Source organism: Nicotiana tabacum, chromosome 23, assembly GCF_000715075.1.
Source record: "Nicotiana tabacum cultivar K326 chromosome 23, ASM71507v2, whole genome shotgun sequence".
Lineage (NCBI taxonomy): Eukaryota > Viridiplantae > Streptophyta > Magnoliopsida > Solanales > Solanaceae > Nicotiana > Nicotiana tabacum.
In genome coordinates, this window is record NC_134102.1 from 121,923,949 (window position 1) to 121,937,553 (window position 13,605).

The 13,605-nt window shown below is 36.5% G+C and overlaps 2 protein-coding genes across 3 annotated transcripts; one reads left to right on the forward strand and one right to left on the reverse strand.

Annotated features, from left to right (window-relative positions):
* Positions 1 to 1,020: 1,020 nt before the first annotated feature.
* LOC107761170 (uncharacterized) lies at positions 1,021 to 7,816 on the forward strand. The gene is made up of 6 exons (XM_016579353.2): positions 1,021 to 1,173; positions 2,366 to 2,637; positions 2,722 to 3,373; positions 3,498 to 3,697; positions 4,618 to 4,862; positions 5,716 to 7,816. The coding sequence occupies exons 2-6, from the start codon at positions 2,366 to 2,368 to the stop codon at positions 7,032 to 7,034; spliced, it is 2,688 nt and encodes an 895-aa protein (XP_016434839.2). The 5' UTR covers positions 1,021 to 1,173; the 3' UTR covers positions 7,035 to 7,816.
* Positions 7,817 to 8,951: 1,135 nt separating this feature from the next.
* LOC107761171 (mediator of RNA polymerase II transcription subunit 32-like) lies at positions 8,952 to 13,257 on the reverse strand. Of its 2 annotated transcripts, none has more exons than XM_016579354.2 (3): positions 13,056 to 13,257; positions 11,809 to 12,296; positions 8,952 to 9,277 (listed from the first exon to the last, which is right to left on the reverse strand). In XM_016579354.2, exon 2 carries the CDS (start codon positions 12,247 to 12,249, stop codon positions 11,809 to 11,811), a length of 441 nt encoding a protein of 146 aa, XP_016434840.2. In that variant the 5' UTR covers positions 12,250 to 12,296; positions 13,056 to 13,257; the 3' UTR covers positions 8,952 to 9,277. The 2 variants fall into 2 exon arrangements, with proteins under 2 accessions (XP_016434840.2, XP_075102776.1); XM_075246675.1 differs by lacking the exon at positions 13,056 to 13,257 and adding an exon at positions 12,846 to 12,995.
* Positions 13,258 to 13,605: the final 348 nt, after the last annotated feature.

Below are 13,605 nucleotides of genomic sequence, written 5' to 3' on the forward strand. Positions count from 1 at the left end.
TTTCCCTCCTTTAGGCTTAGAAAAGGCAGCAACGGTTGAAATTAGTAACTAATACTATGAAAGGTTACACCTCTTCAAATAAATTTAGTATTTTATTATCTTTTTTCTAAGTAGGAAATTGAAATTAAGTAGAAGGGCGATTATGTAATTTAATTTTTCAGTTAAGGCCCTACTGCTTTTAATATAATATAGATATAGATTAAGGGATTCAACAACTTATATATAACTTAAAAATTTTATTCTTTACCTTATTTTCACATTATATAATTTTTCAACGAAGGGATTCTATTGAACCACCTTCACTCTATTTAGTTCCGCCACGACCTACAATTTAATTACCGTATAACAACTCATTCATTATTCTTCACGCCATAAACAATCCTCAATAACTAGTGCATGAGCCAAAGTAGGGATGACAAACAGGCGGATCGAGTCGGATATGGTCACGAAATAGGTAATGCAAAAACAGATAAATTATCCAACCTGACATATATTTAATACGGATAAAAAATGAGTTAACCGGCAGATAATATGGATATCCATATTATCCATGGTCTTGAAACGGGTAATTCAAAAAACGCATAAATTATCCGATCCAACCCATATTTAATACGTATAAAAACGGGTTATCCGGACGGATACTATGGATATCCATGACTTCTTGAATATGATCACTTTTAGGAATATTCCTAGTCTTCCAAACTTGAGAAACCCCAATTTGCAATTTGAGGTTTTACAAATATAAAAGTTAAACACATTAGTTATACCTTGGTTATTTATTTTCTACTTAGATAATATGGTCCATATCCATATTCGACCAATTTTTAAAAAGTTCATTATCCAACCCATTTTTTAATGAATAATACGAGTGAATAACTGTTTTCTTTTAATCATTTTGCCATCTCTAAGCCAAAGGGACCAAATAACAATTCTCGAAACTTGAAAGGATCAAAGTGTCAATTAATCTAAAAAATTTCATTTCCAGTCGAATTATATATCCTTCTACGAAAACTAGAAAATTGCAACCTAAACATCAGCCGCTTGCCGCCACCAAGCTCCGCCGCCTGCGACTCTCTTTCCTCTGGAATTATCCTTCCTCCGCCGTTACTTAATTTTCGCCAGCCTGCCGTACGTTCTCTCAACTCAGCAACAACATTTGAAGGTTCTCAATAGGTATATGCTTTTCTAAATGTCCAGCTGTTCCATTTTGGTACAATCATTCTAGCACTCGTTTTTTTTTTTTTTTTTTTTGTGTGTGTGTGTGTGTTATATATCGTATTACACTTTTATGTTTAAATGATTTTAGATACCACCCGCTGTAACGAAGTGGCACTGTGTACACTAGTTGGAAGGTGGCTTCAGAAAGCTTTCAATCACGCTGAGCACTGGTTGTTCTAATGAATTTTTTCAACAAATATAAGATTGTTTTAGTTAAGAGACTGTCTCCACTCTTAGATATTATGTTAAATTTCACCTAAATAATTAAGAGACTTCTGCTCTAGTTGTATTTGATTTTTGTAAAATAAATTATATTTGCATATTGGAAGAAAATATTACAATTATGATCGAAAAGTTAACTTGATAGATAAAATTTCACATCAAGATTTAAATTATGAATTATTTAATGAATTTGAATTCTTAAACTTGTGAAAGTTGTATAATAATGGAGTCGTGCCAAACATCTCGAGATGTCTCAAGAGTTTCTTATAAATTGAACTAATAAGAACATAGTTTCTCATAAATTGGAATGCATGGAGTACTCTTTGAAAAATGATTTATGTTACATTTCTTAAATTGATATTTTATTCATCAGCAAACCCTTATTTTAGCTTTTCCATTAAGATGTATGCTTTTGTTGTTTATTCGTTGTTTTTCTTTCTTTTGCTTTTTCCTTGGGACAGTTCGGTATGTCCGTTATTGACTGTCTGATGCCATTATTGCACTGTGTTGTCTTATGATACATCTTTACTAGTTATGATGTTTCTTTATATTGTTTGGATTGCTATGATGTTGTTAATGGTTGCTATGCCATGATATTTTTATACTTTTGTTGGTATTTTTAGATGCTTGCGTGGATTTTCTTACACTTCATTGCAACGTTTTAAAATGTTCAAACTAGTTAGGATCGACCCAAAAGATTTATACAGCCGACCCCAACTAATTTTAGATTTATGTTTATATTATTAAATTAAATTTCATGGGCACCCCTAGGTTTAACACCTGCGTCACGTCCCAGCCTTTTGAAACACTAAATGCCATAAGGAAGAATAATCAAATCTGATTATTGAACGTTTGCAATCCAACTCATTTTGTTTTCAGAAGTGTAATATACGCTACTTATCTTATTATTTCCCTTATGTAACAGATGGCTAGATGGGATCAAATTCTTTCCCTTCCTGTTCAGAACCCCCCGACTTTAGAGTTTTCTTCTGCTGAACTTGTGTGGTCTAAGGTAGAAGGCTGGCGCGATAACATAGACAGAGTTGCTCTCATTCCGTTTGCTAGAGTAGATGACTTTGTTAGAGGTGAATCTGCTAATAGAGAATGTCCAACAAGATTCCATGTTGAAGCTCGGAGACGTCGGCCTGCAGAGATAACTTACAAGCCTAAAGTTGATGGCATCCTTGAATATATTCTGTAAGCTGTACTTTTAGCTCTTTAGCTTGTTTCAATTGCTACTATGACAATGCATTTTACAGAAATAACCTTATGATTCTCTAGGTACTGGTGCTCCTTTGGTCCTGATGATCATAGAAAGGGTGGAATTGTCCGACCAAGTAGAACCACGTACGTCCCTAAGAAAAAACCTGCTGGTCGACCTAATACAAAGAGGGGGTGCACCTGCCATTTTATTGTCAAACGCTTAATTGCTGAACCATCTGTAGCACTTATCATATATAACCAAGATAAGCACGTAGATAAGAACGGATTACCATGCCATGGCCCACAGGACAAAAAGGCTGCTGGAACACGTGCCATGTATTCTCCATACATCTCAGAGGATCTTCGCCTCCGAGTTTTGTCTCTGCTCTATGTTGGAGTGTCTGTGGAAACAATCATGCAGAGGCACAATGAATCAGTGGAGAGACAAGGAGGTCCATGCAACCGAGATGACCTTTTAACTCACAGGTATGTTCGGAGACAAGAGAGGAGCATAAGGCGCTCTACTTATGAACTTGACTCAGATGATGCAGTCAGCATTAGCATGTGGGTTGAAAGTCACCAGAATCATGTGTTCTTTTATGAGAATTTCTCTGATTCCGATCCGTTTGTCTTGGGCATTCAAACAGAATGGCAACTGCAACAGCTGATTCGGTTTGGAAACCATGGCCTTCTAGCCTCTGATTCAAAGTTTGGAACTAATAAACTAAAGGTATTTTATGTTTCTTTTGAACAAAAAAATTAAACTAATGGTATTTTTGCTTATATGGACACCAAATTTCTAGAAAGACCGAATACTTGAAAGCTTACTTTGTCTTTTATGCAAATTCATCCAGTATCCTATTCACAGTCTTGTTGTGTTCAACTCAGACAACAAGGCTATACCGGTGGCGTGGATAATAGCACCTAGATTTGCACGTGGAGATACACTTAGGTGGATGAGGGCCCTATATAACAGAGTTCATATGAAAGATCCTAAGTGGAAGTTGGCTGGATTCATTGTGGATGATCCTTCAGCTGACGTCCCTGCAATCAGGTTGGTGACTATCTTTTTGGTCCCGCAATAGTAGTTTACATTTTTTTTCCTAATGGATGTGGAGTTTTCCTCTTTAGCATGGCAAACTAGAGTTGCACCAGTTCCATCTATCTTTTGGGCTCAGAGAGAGGCTATTACTTTAATAGGGCACAATAGAAGAAAAAGATTTATACAGGCGATATCAATTAGTTGGGAATACATTTTAGTCATGTTAAATATGTTTACTTTATAATTTGGTCACGCTTTCTTGGAGTCTTTAGCCCTATGAAATTCTTATGCTAGTAAGAAATATAGAGAACTTCTGGTACTTTTTCTTTTGGATTTTTTATAATGTTGGCCTGAGATGAATTTAATTGAGGAACATGGTCAGTGAGGATTCATTAGCCGACTCTAACTTATTTGTGATTGAGGCGTAATTGTTGTTGTAGACTTGTTGATTGGGATATTAGCAAATGAATGCGTAAAATAGGCTGGAAATTTCAATGTTGCTCTGTTGGTTCGGTTTGAATGGTTTGAACTAATGAAGAATAGAATAAACCAGTGTCTGATGCACAACTAACCATGAAGTTTTTTATTGACAGATGTGAATTTGAAAACGATCAGCACTTTATCTGGTCCCTGCTTCTACATCTAAATAGTCTTGTTCATCCACCAAAAGTTGAAGAGTATATCAAATTTTAAATGAATGATGAAACTATTAAGGCATACTTTGCTCACTCAGTATGTGGAAGGTTAAGCTGAATGTTAGGCATTTCTCTTAGTTTTTCTTTATGTATTTTCTCAGTCACTCATGAATTGTGGTTCTGCCAATTATTTTTGGGTACTAGATTGCGCAGTTTAAGATTGTGGCTCCTGGTCATCCACTTCTTTATCTTGATATTTTCTTGCATGAATTGTGTACTTTCTTGCTTGTCACTCAGGGAAGTGTTTCAGTGCTCTGTATTGATATGCTTTTGGCGGGTTCGTCATGCATGGCATAAGAACTTGATTAAGAAATGCTCAGAAATGGAGACCTGTGCTGCAATTGCAAAGAGGCTAGGCCAGGCAGTGCATCACATCTGCAGGGGGGATGGAATTGCTGTTTTGTTTGAAGAATTTATGGAAGATTTCGTGGATGCTGCAGACTTTTTGGACTATTTCAAGGCCACATGGTACCCGAGACTAGGTTAGGCATACTATTCAGTAAATCAGATTCCTGTGTCACTACAAAAAAAATTGTTTATCTATGAAACAGGTTTTTTGCTCAACTCATTTGACACGCTGCTAATCTGATTCAGATCCATGACTAACCTGAATTTAAACTAATGCTCCCATTGTCCACATTGTGTAACAGTTGTTTGGGAATATCCTAGACGTTTCACACACTTCTACGAGAAACAATAGTATCTCAAAAGTTGTCAATATTTGAATTCTGAATCCTATCAATATACTGCATGATGTTTTCCTATGATGGATACCTTATGCACATGTTCCAATAAGTAGTTGCATATTTTTGTCTATGTCTATAGTGGATATTTCTTTTTGATGAATAAAGTAAAGATATTATTACTAATTTAGCTAGGATCCGTGGCGCAATGGTAGCGTGTCTGTCTCCAGATCAGAAATATATCATTACTAAAAAGAAAAGCACCAAGGAAGTACTGATGTACAGAAGTATATACAATAACAGTCTAAGTCTCTTTAAGAAAAAAAAGTCTTTAAGTCTGAATAGAGTCCAAAAGCTCTTATCAAATCTTCAACCACAGAATGATCTTTCAGTTTACCCCAGATAGCTAACAGCTGTTAAGCATTTAAATTCTAAATTATGTATAGGTTGAGCAACTCCTTCATAGTGGATATACATGCAATCTTTCACGTTTGAGAATCCTCACCTTACAAAAAGAAGTGCTAGCTTAGTGATATTCTGCTAAAACGCATTATTCTTCAAGAGTGCTTGAAATAATTCTCTTAGACTCCTGTTTGAAAATTAGTTGGTTCTTCTTTGGGGCTTTATTTGCTGACGGATTTTGTCTACCCAGGGCTCTGGACTAGTGCATTGAGAACTCTTCCTCTTGCCAGCCAGGAGACATGCTCGGCGATGGAGTATTATCACAACCAATTGAAGCTTAGATTATTGAATGAGAAGGAAATAAGTGTATATGAACGTGCTGATTGGCTTGTAGATAAGCTAGATACCACAGTGCATTCTTACTTCTGGCTTGATGAGTACTCAGGAAAGGATGAGTTTGCACGTTACTGGAAGAATGAATGGATGAGTGGCTTAACAGCTTGGCAGAAATCTTTGCAGATTCCAGATTCTGATGTGTTAGTTGAGGGTGACTATTCAAAAGTAGTTGATCAGGAAGATCGGCATCAACTGCATGTTGTTCGGAGTCCAGCTTCAGAGTATGCAATTTGTGATTGTAATTGGGCAAAAATGGGAAACTTATGTGAACATACTCTCAAAAGCATTAAATATCTTCGTGACAAAGGGTCTATTACTCCATCGACCAGTATGTTCCAATATATGCAGGCTTTGGTTGATATGTTACACTGCCCACCTTATGATTCTTTGATTCGTGATCATGCACTATCTCTAGCAGTCTGGGTGCAGACGCAGTTGAATGCTCAACTTGGTCCTGGAAGTGGCCAGTTCAAGCGACAAGGACTTCAGCTGACTGCTGCCACACCTGGTCACTACACAGAAGTGGTGAATGCGAGCAATAGAACAGACACATTACCCTATGTGGTAGGTGGTCTGACTGAGCTCCAGCATTCGAGTTCTGCCACTGATAATTTGAGTGGTGGCCAGATTGATCGGGTATGTACTGAAAACGGCACTTGTGCAGACATAGTACCTTCTGTGGAAAATTCTCCTGTTGAGATGGAAACTAGCCCATTATCCATCTCCGCTTGTGCGACTCAATTGTTTTCCCTTGATGAGGTCACATCAGCTGATGTGTTTGCTGAGAATGGAGGTGTCATGATTGGTGAGGAGCTGGAGACGACGAAGAATCTTCCTTCTACAGACACATCATTTGCAAATTCAAACAGTTTTGAAGATGATGTCTTGAACAAAGCTGATTGTGCAACTATGGTGGATGAGCAACCACAGCCTCTCTATGTAGCTCCAGCTGAGAAGTCTCTAGATCAATGCTTGAAGAACCAGCAGAATGACCTATGCTGCAACTCTATAGAGCCAGAAGTTAGTCCTAGATTACAGAATGTTGACAACAGAATTGATAATGCAATTTCATCCACAACCAAGCCAGTACAATCCTCTCTGATCAATATGGCTGAAGCCTCTGAAGTTGAAAAGCATATGAGAATAGATTCCATTGATGAAATGCTGGTATAACGAGTGTCCTAACCGCTTAAAGACAGATGTTAAATGTTGGTCCTGGGGCTCTGCGTGCTCCCACCCACCCCACCACCCAGCGCCCCCGACATCAAAGTTTGTTGATCAAGAGTTGGTTGAAGAACTAAAGCTTCCGAATGAATTGAATAAAATGGGAAGAAAGCGTTTTGACGATGACGATGTAAGCAAGAACAATAACCTGAATTTTGCCACCGGAATCCACCTACTAGAAGAAGATATAACTACTGAGCTGTTTTATCTTCTCAAGAACATTAGGGCAGCTGACAATGTGACAGATTTTTGTCCACATTCTGTCAAGGGAGACTCTCCACCAATGTAGCAACCTCTTGTGGAGCTTGGAACCAATTGAACATCTTCTAATTACGACCCTTGCTTCTTAGATCACAATCGATTGATCTGTAGATTGAGATTTCACAGATGAAGTGAAAAGAGGCATATAACTTCCAAAAGTGACAAGGATATCACAAAAAGTTCTTCTGGGGCAGGCTATGCATGACTCGCTTATAGGATATTTATGAATATGTAGTGCTTCTACTGTTCATGGTTCCTAGATACTTGAAGCAACTCCCAGTGTTCTTCACTCCTCTGTATATCCATATGAAAGAAACTAACTCTCAGAAATAATTTTGTATCTTGAGTGTCCCTGTATATTCGCATGCATCTTATCTCAGAAGTTGCTCTTAAGCGCTGTAGATTGCCTCAAACACCTCTATTCTTGGGTGTGGTCCTAAAATCAATGAAAAGAATGTGTATTATCGTTATATATGTATTTGCTCTGATACATATAGCTTTATGGCGTTGGTCTCTGCTAGTAATCTAGATGGAGTTCATGCTTAACTGCTATGTGTACGGGAAGTTTTTGTGATGAGTTATTCCTCCCTTCTTCTAACCCTCAATTTTCGAAACTTTTTACATCATAAGATCTGTAAATTTATTACAATAATTTGCTTCATTATTAGAAAGAAAACGTTGCCAAGTGCTAATTTCCATTTCATAATTGGAATTAAAACGCACTCATTACTAATATAATTTTACTGTTAAGACGATAATTTTGAAGTACTTCCCCCATTATCACGTTGTATTAAAGAAATCTGTCTGCCTTTTTGGTTCTCAATTTTCTGTGTTGTCCCTCCAATTAGCTGCTATGCAAGCAAGGAAGTGGAAAACAACTGAGAGTAAATGGTATTTACCTGCTAGAAACAATCCACGGTATTGACTTGGAAAAACAATCCATTGTATTAACCAGTGCAGTGAGAACTGCTATTTTCAAGATTACGCTACAACATAATATCAACGTGACTAAATAATGTCCTGCCGAAGAACTCTTGTGGCGCCAAGCTTTTGTCACACCAAGTTAAAGTGTTCTATTAATACAGTCTCTATAACAACTTCATTTGTTCCGAATATTTTTGGATGTTATAGTGAAGTGCTGTTATATAGAATATATATTATAACATAACATGAAAATAGGTTCCAGAAAAACTTGACTTTTATAGTGAAATGTTGTTATATAGGGATGCTTAGGGATGTTGTTATAGAGAGGTCCAATTGTATTAGACTGAAACAAACTTAAATAGGACGAGATGGACAGTGAAGATTCATATAGTCAACCTGAACTTGCTTGGAATTGAGACTTACATGTAAGCTAAAATTGCTTGAAATTGAGACTTAGTTGTAAGCTAAAGCGTCTTATTACACTCAAAACATCATAAGATTCTGCTGCAGCAATTCCAGGGTCTTCAAATCCTACTGACTGAGTTCATCAGGGTTAACACTTTTACAAAACAAGACACTTTGCAATGCCTAAGATATATTTCTTTAGGAAAGGCAATTATACCTCTATGGTATCATCATTCAAGAATATATAAATCAAGAACACCTATAACAAACAACACATTGGAGCCTTTTTCAACGACAATATGACATACCACTTTTGTAAGTACAAACAAACTTCAAAAGTGTAACTGTAATATATAGCAGGCACATGAATATAGCCTGTGTACATTTTGTATGCACACACACACACATACGGGCACGTGGTTTTGAAATCTGAATAACACCTAACAGTGGGGTGGCTCCTGCTGCAATAGAAATAAATATCGGAGCAGTTCTACAGCGTTACAACATGATTTGATACAACCAACGTACAACTTTAGCGGCTTACTGAGGCATAGCTGATCTGTTTGTTTGTCTCTGCCTGTTTACCAGTCTTTGCCAGTCACCTGAAAACAGTCAGAGTTAATCATTGCTCTTTGCTTTTTAAGGACAAGCATAGAATACAAAGCAATCATGCTTATTCTAGTTTCATTTGTCTATCTGAAATGTGAGGACAAACTTAGTTTAAACAATGTGAACATAGTATATAATTGCTGCAAAAACTTGTGGTTACTCACAGTAATATGTTTTGATGGAAGATAACTTACTAAGAGATTTTGTTAGCTTCTATTACTTTTCTCCCAACCAGGAGCTGATACAAGACCAGTTAACTAAAAAACGGGCAGCCCGGCGCACTAAGCTCCCGCTATGTGCGGGCTCCAGTTAACTAACATATTTCCAAATATAAGAAAATAAGTCCAATTATTTTAAGTGCCTGCTGTTGCACTCTTTCTGCACATTCCCCTCAAGGATTAATGATGCATGAACAATTATCATTACAATGTCGCAAGGTTTCAGGTAGTAACGAGAAGTGATTTTGAATTGAAAAAGCTTGCTCAGAGTATTATCATCAATATTTGTCCTCTCCAATCCATAAAATTTTAATTTTCTTAACCAAGTATGTTTTCCTCTAAGTCATGCTAGTATGTTACCGCAAGGATGAATCTTTTTTAGAATAGACCAAAAAGGAAAGAGCGTCACGTAGAATGGATTTGAAGGAGTAAATAGTATAATATTGGTACCAAATACAATAAGTGGTATAATACTAGTACCGTCTGCGGGGCCAGTCCCAAATAAAACAAGCAAAATTTCAAACAATGATAATTTAAAATTAAAGAAAAAGAGGTCTCATGCCAAGGGGGAGTGAAGAAACATGTAGGTACCATTAAGGGATTAATCGCACTAGCTAGCTACTTTAGAGGAACTCTAAAACTTTTGTTTATTAACGTTTTTGACAAGTAGAACTTTTGTTTATCAATTAATAAAGTAAATGAAGCCCCAATACCCTTAGCCACTTCCACAAGCGATATAAATTCATATTCTTTACAAGAAGAAAAACTAGACATTGCAATCAGGAAGTTTGGCTAGTTAAGACTGATAAGATGTCATCGTCAGATACGAAAATTAGATAAATAAAAAAAATCATTAATACTATACCAAGTTGGTCTCTATCTTTCCAGAATTCTGTTGTGAGTGCATACTTGCCTCCCTTAAAATCTTAGCCAACTATCGACATAAATAGGTATTCCATTCGACTCTCGACCACAAACTCGCGACCCCTTCAAAGTTATCCTATTTCTTTCCCTCAACAACAACAAAAAATATAACAGGAGATGTCATCTCCGCCACCATGCAATGGAGCAGCCATTGAATGTCGAGTATTGATTTATCAAGGACCATAACCTAGAGGCAATCACAATGTTGCAAAACGTAGTCTGCATACTCCCCATGCTTTTACACAAGCAGCGCCAACTAACTACACCAAACTTCTAAATATCAATATGTTAAGACGTAATTCTAGCTCTTGTTATTCAATAATTTAAGATTTAATTTTCTTCACTTTCTTCGCTTATGTTATCAACCCTCTTTTCTATAAGGTCGTAACACAATGGAGCAATTTCAAAAAATGAGAAGCTCAAGGTAGGCATCTGAAAGAAGTTGATTTATCTCCTTTTTAAGGAAGTTACTTTGCATTTATTGTCCTCTAAAGGGAAGAACTTTACATATTTTGATGTCTCTTAATTAAAATAGGCGATTTTGTATCTCTCTATTGTATTTCAAGGTTGAATGGCACGCCCAAGTAAAGTAATTTCCCACCATCACAACTGACTAGTTAAAATAAATTCAACATGCTGCGGCTGTAGATTTGTATATATTACATGATATATATGTGTGTGTGCGTGCACGCATGCGTGTGGCCGTGTCATGTGTGGCATCAAGGAAAATGCAAGGGAAAAGACGATCATGCCTATTTCTTGTTTACACTTTGTTCCTTTTCATCACGAGTAACACATTAACGAAAAGTTCAGCCTATGTACCCTCCCACATTTTATAACTTGACGGATCAACTTCCTTCCCTTAATTTCCTTTCTTGTCAGACACCCCATAAGATGGGAACACATACTACCCTAAATATAGGAGTATACGACCATGTTCTTTTGCGAAACAAATATACAATATGAAGCATCTTTTAATATGAAGCATTTTAAAAGCAAGACAGGTCTTTAGTCTTGCTTGTTGAAAGGGAGGAGAAAAGAACTCCTCAATCATTAATGAACAAGCAAACCAGACACTAAAAGAAGAAGAAAACATGAGTGAATCGGACATAGAAACTGCTGAAGCAAATTGTTACTATGAAGCTGTGATAGATAAAAGTACACGCGGAATTATATGCACTTATGAGTAAAATGTGACAGCAGCTCTTACATAGGAGTCAGATTCTTCAAGGAACCATTCCAGAACTTAATTGCTTCATCGAGTCCAGGAAACAAAGCCTATTTACTTATAGTTCATTAAACAATACAAAATTTGTTCCCAGATTATTTAGGATAGTCAACGACAACAAAGAGGAAAAAGTATCAGCAAAATTTCAGTATACCTATTGAGTGGCATCTTCAGTAAATCTAGCATCAAAAGGAGCAGAAGGGTTGGGGTGTGTAGAAGCACTACTCGCTCCAGAACCATGTTGCAATTCTATCACTAGCCATCTGACAGCTTTACTCATCTGCTCCAATCTAACAGCACTAATGGGTTGAAGGCCACTTGTTGCTGATGACTGCCCAGGCTTCCCTGAAACAGAGCCCGTAGCCTCATCCACAAGACACTCGGAACCTATTCTTTGTTTAACTGACTCAACAAACTCCTCTGCCTGATCACAAGCAACCCTGAACAACTCCCATCGTTGCTTAAAGTTTTCTAATGCAGCATCAGTTGCTACTGTTTTCTGACCATTTGAACTCTCCTTTGATTCAAGTGCAGCGGCAGCTGCTGCAACAAAATCTTGATATGCATTGTTCAGTGCATCTACAATACTATCCATCAAAAGCCCCTTGAAGCACTAATTGATCAGTAAAACTCTATAAAGATCTACAATAACAAAAGGAAAGGAAAAAATTAGCATAACCATCATTAAAAATTGAAACTTTTTGAACCCCTTAAATAGTTGCCAATGCTTTAGTGCAAATGGATATGGTAACGCTATGGAAATCACATATACAAAGGCGGATCCAGGATTTTAATTTGATGGGTTCAATATTAATGTTTTTACCACTGAATCTACTGCACATTTAAAATTATGAATTCAAAATAAAATATTTATTGAAATTTTGGAAATCTTTTACATCTTTATCTAAGCTACGTATTAAAGTTACTGATTGCAGTTGAGCCCGTAGCCTGTTATCTACATCCGCTCCGCACATGTATACGGCGAATCATAAAAAATATGAAAAAATAATACAAAACACTGTATATGTAATACAACTAAGCTATCAAACTAAACTGCAATCTACCATTTTGTACAACACAAATAAAATGAGTGTTCAAAATAGTGAAATATTGAATGTACCAATTAATGCATAATATACAGTTCAATAAGACAAATTTGGAAAGTATAAAAATGAGACATTTAGTTAGTACCCTTTTACTAATTGAGACAACAAGCATATATGCTTCAAAGGGTTTGACTCAAATTCAATAATTGAAACGAATTTGATGCAATACAAAAAATTTCTTTGAAAAGTTAATAAAAACTGAATAAAAAGGGGACAAATTTTCTAAGTGAAAAAACTTCATAGGATCACTAAGAAAATGAAAAGAAGAAAGCAGAGAGAAGGGTTTTCAGCTTACTTGACTGAAGAAGAAGAAAAGGCTGTTGCCGTTGCTGGGCTTCAACCTTCTTGTACGTTGCGCTATTTGTGTGTTTCTCCTCTTCTTCTTTTTTTCCTTTGTGCGGTTTTTCCTGCTTCGTCTATTTCACTCTTCCCAATTGGAAATAATTACGTATTGCACCCCAATAGTTTTCATATGCAACAGAAAGCTTCCTTTAAGTTTCAAATACTCTTTTTTTGGGTAATTAAAGAATTTTCTCACCCAAATTCAAGAAATCAATTACTCTTGTTTGCTTCTTCAAATTTTCTTCTTTTTTCTCGTTTTCTCTTTCTTTCGGAGGATTGTTGTAAAGTGTGACGTGTTTAAAAAGTGAGTATGAAGGTTAAAATATTGAACAAGACATAAACTGATAAATTTAGCCTACGAAATTTGGACGTATTGAGCTGGACACATATCATCATAACTTACTTATTTATCGATTCAGTTTATTTTAGTATCTTCAAATTTTGTCATCCCCTCCATTTGACACCTCTGATAGGAAATCTACAAGAGGCAGTGATTAGCCGGA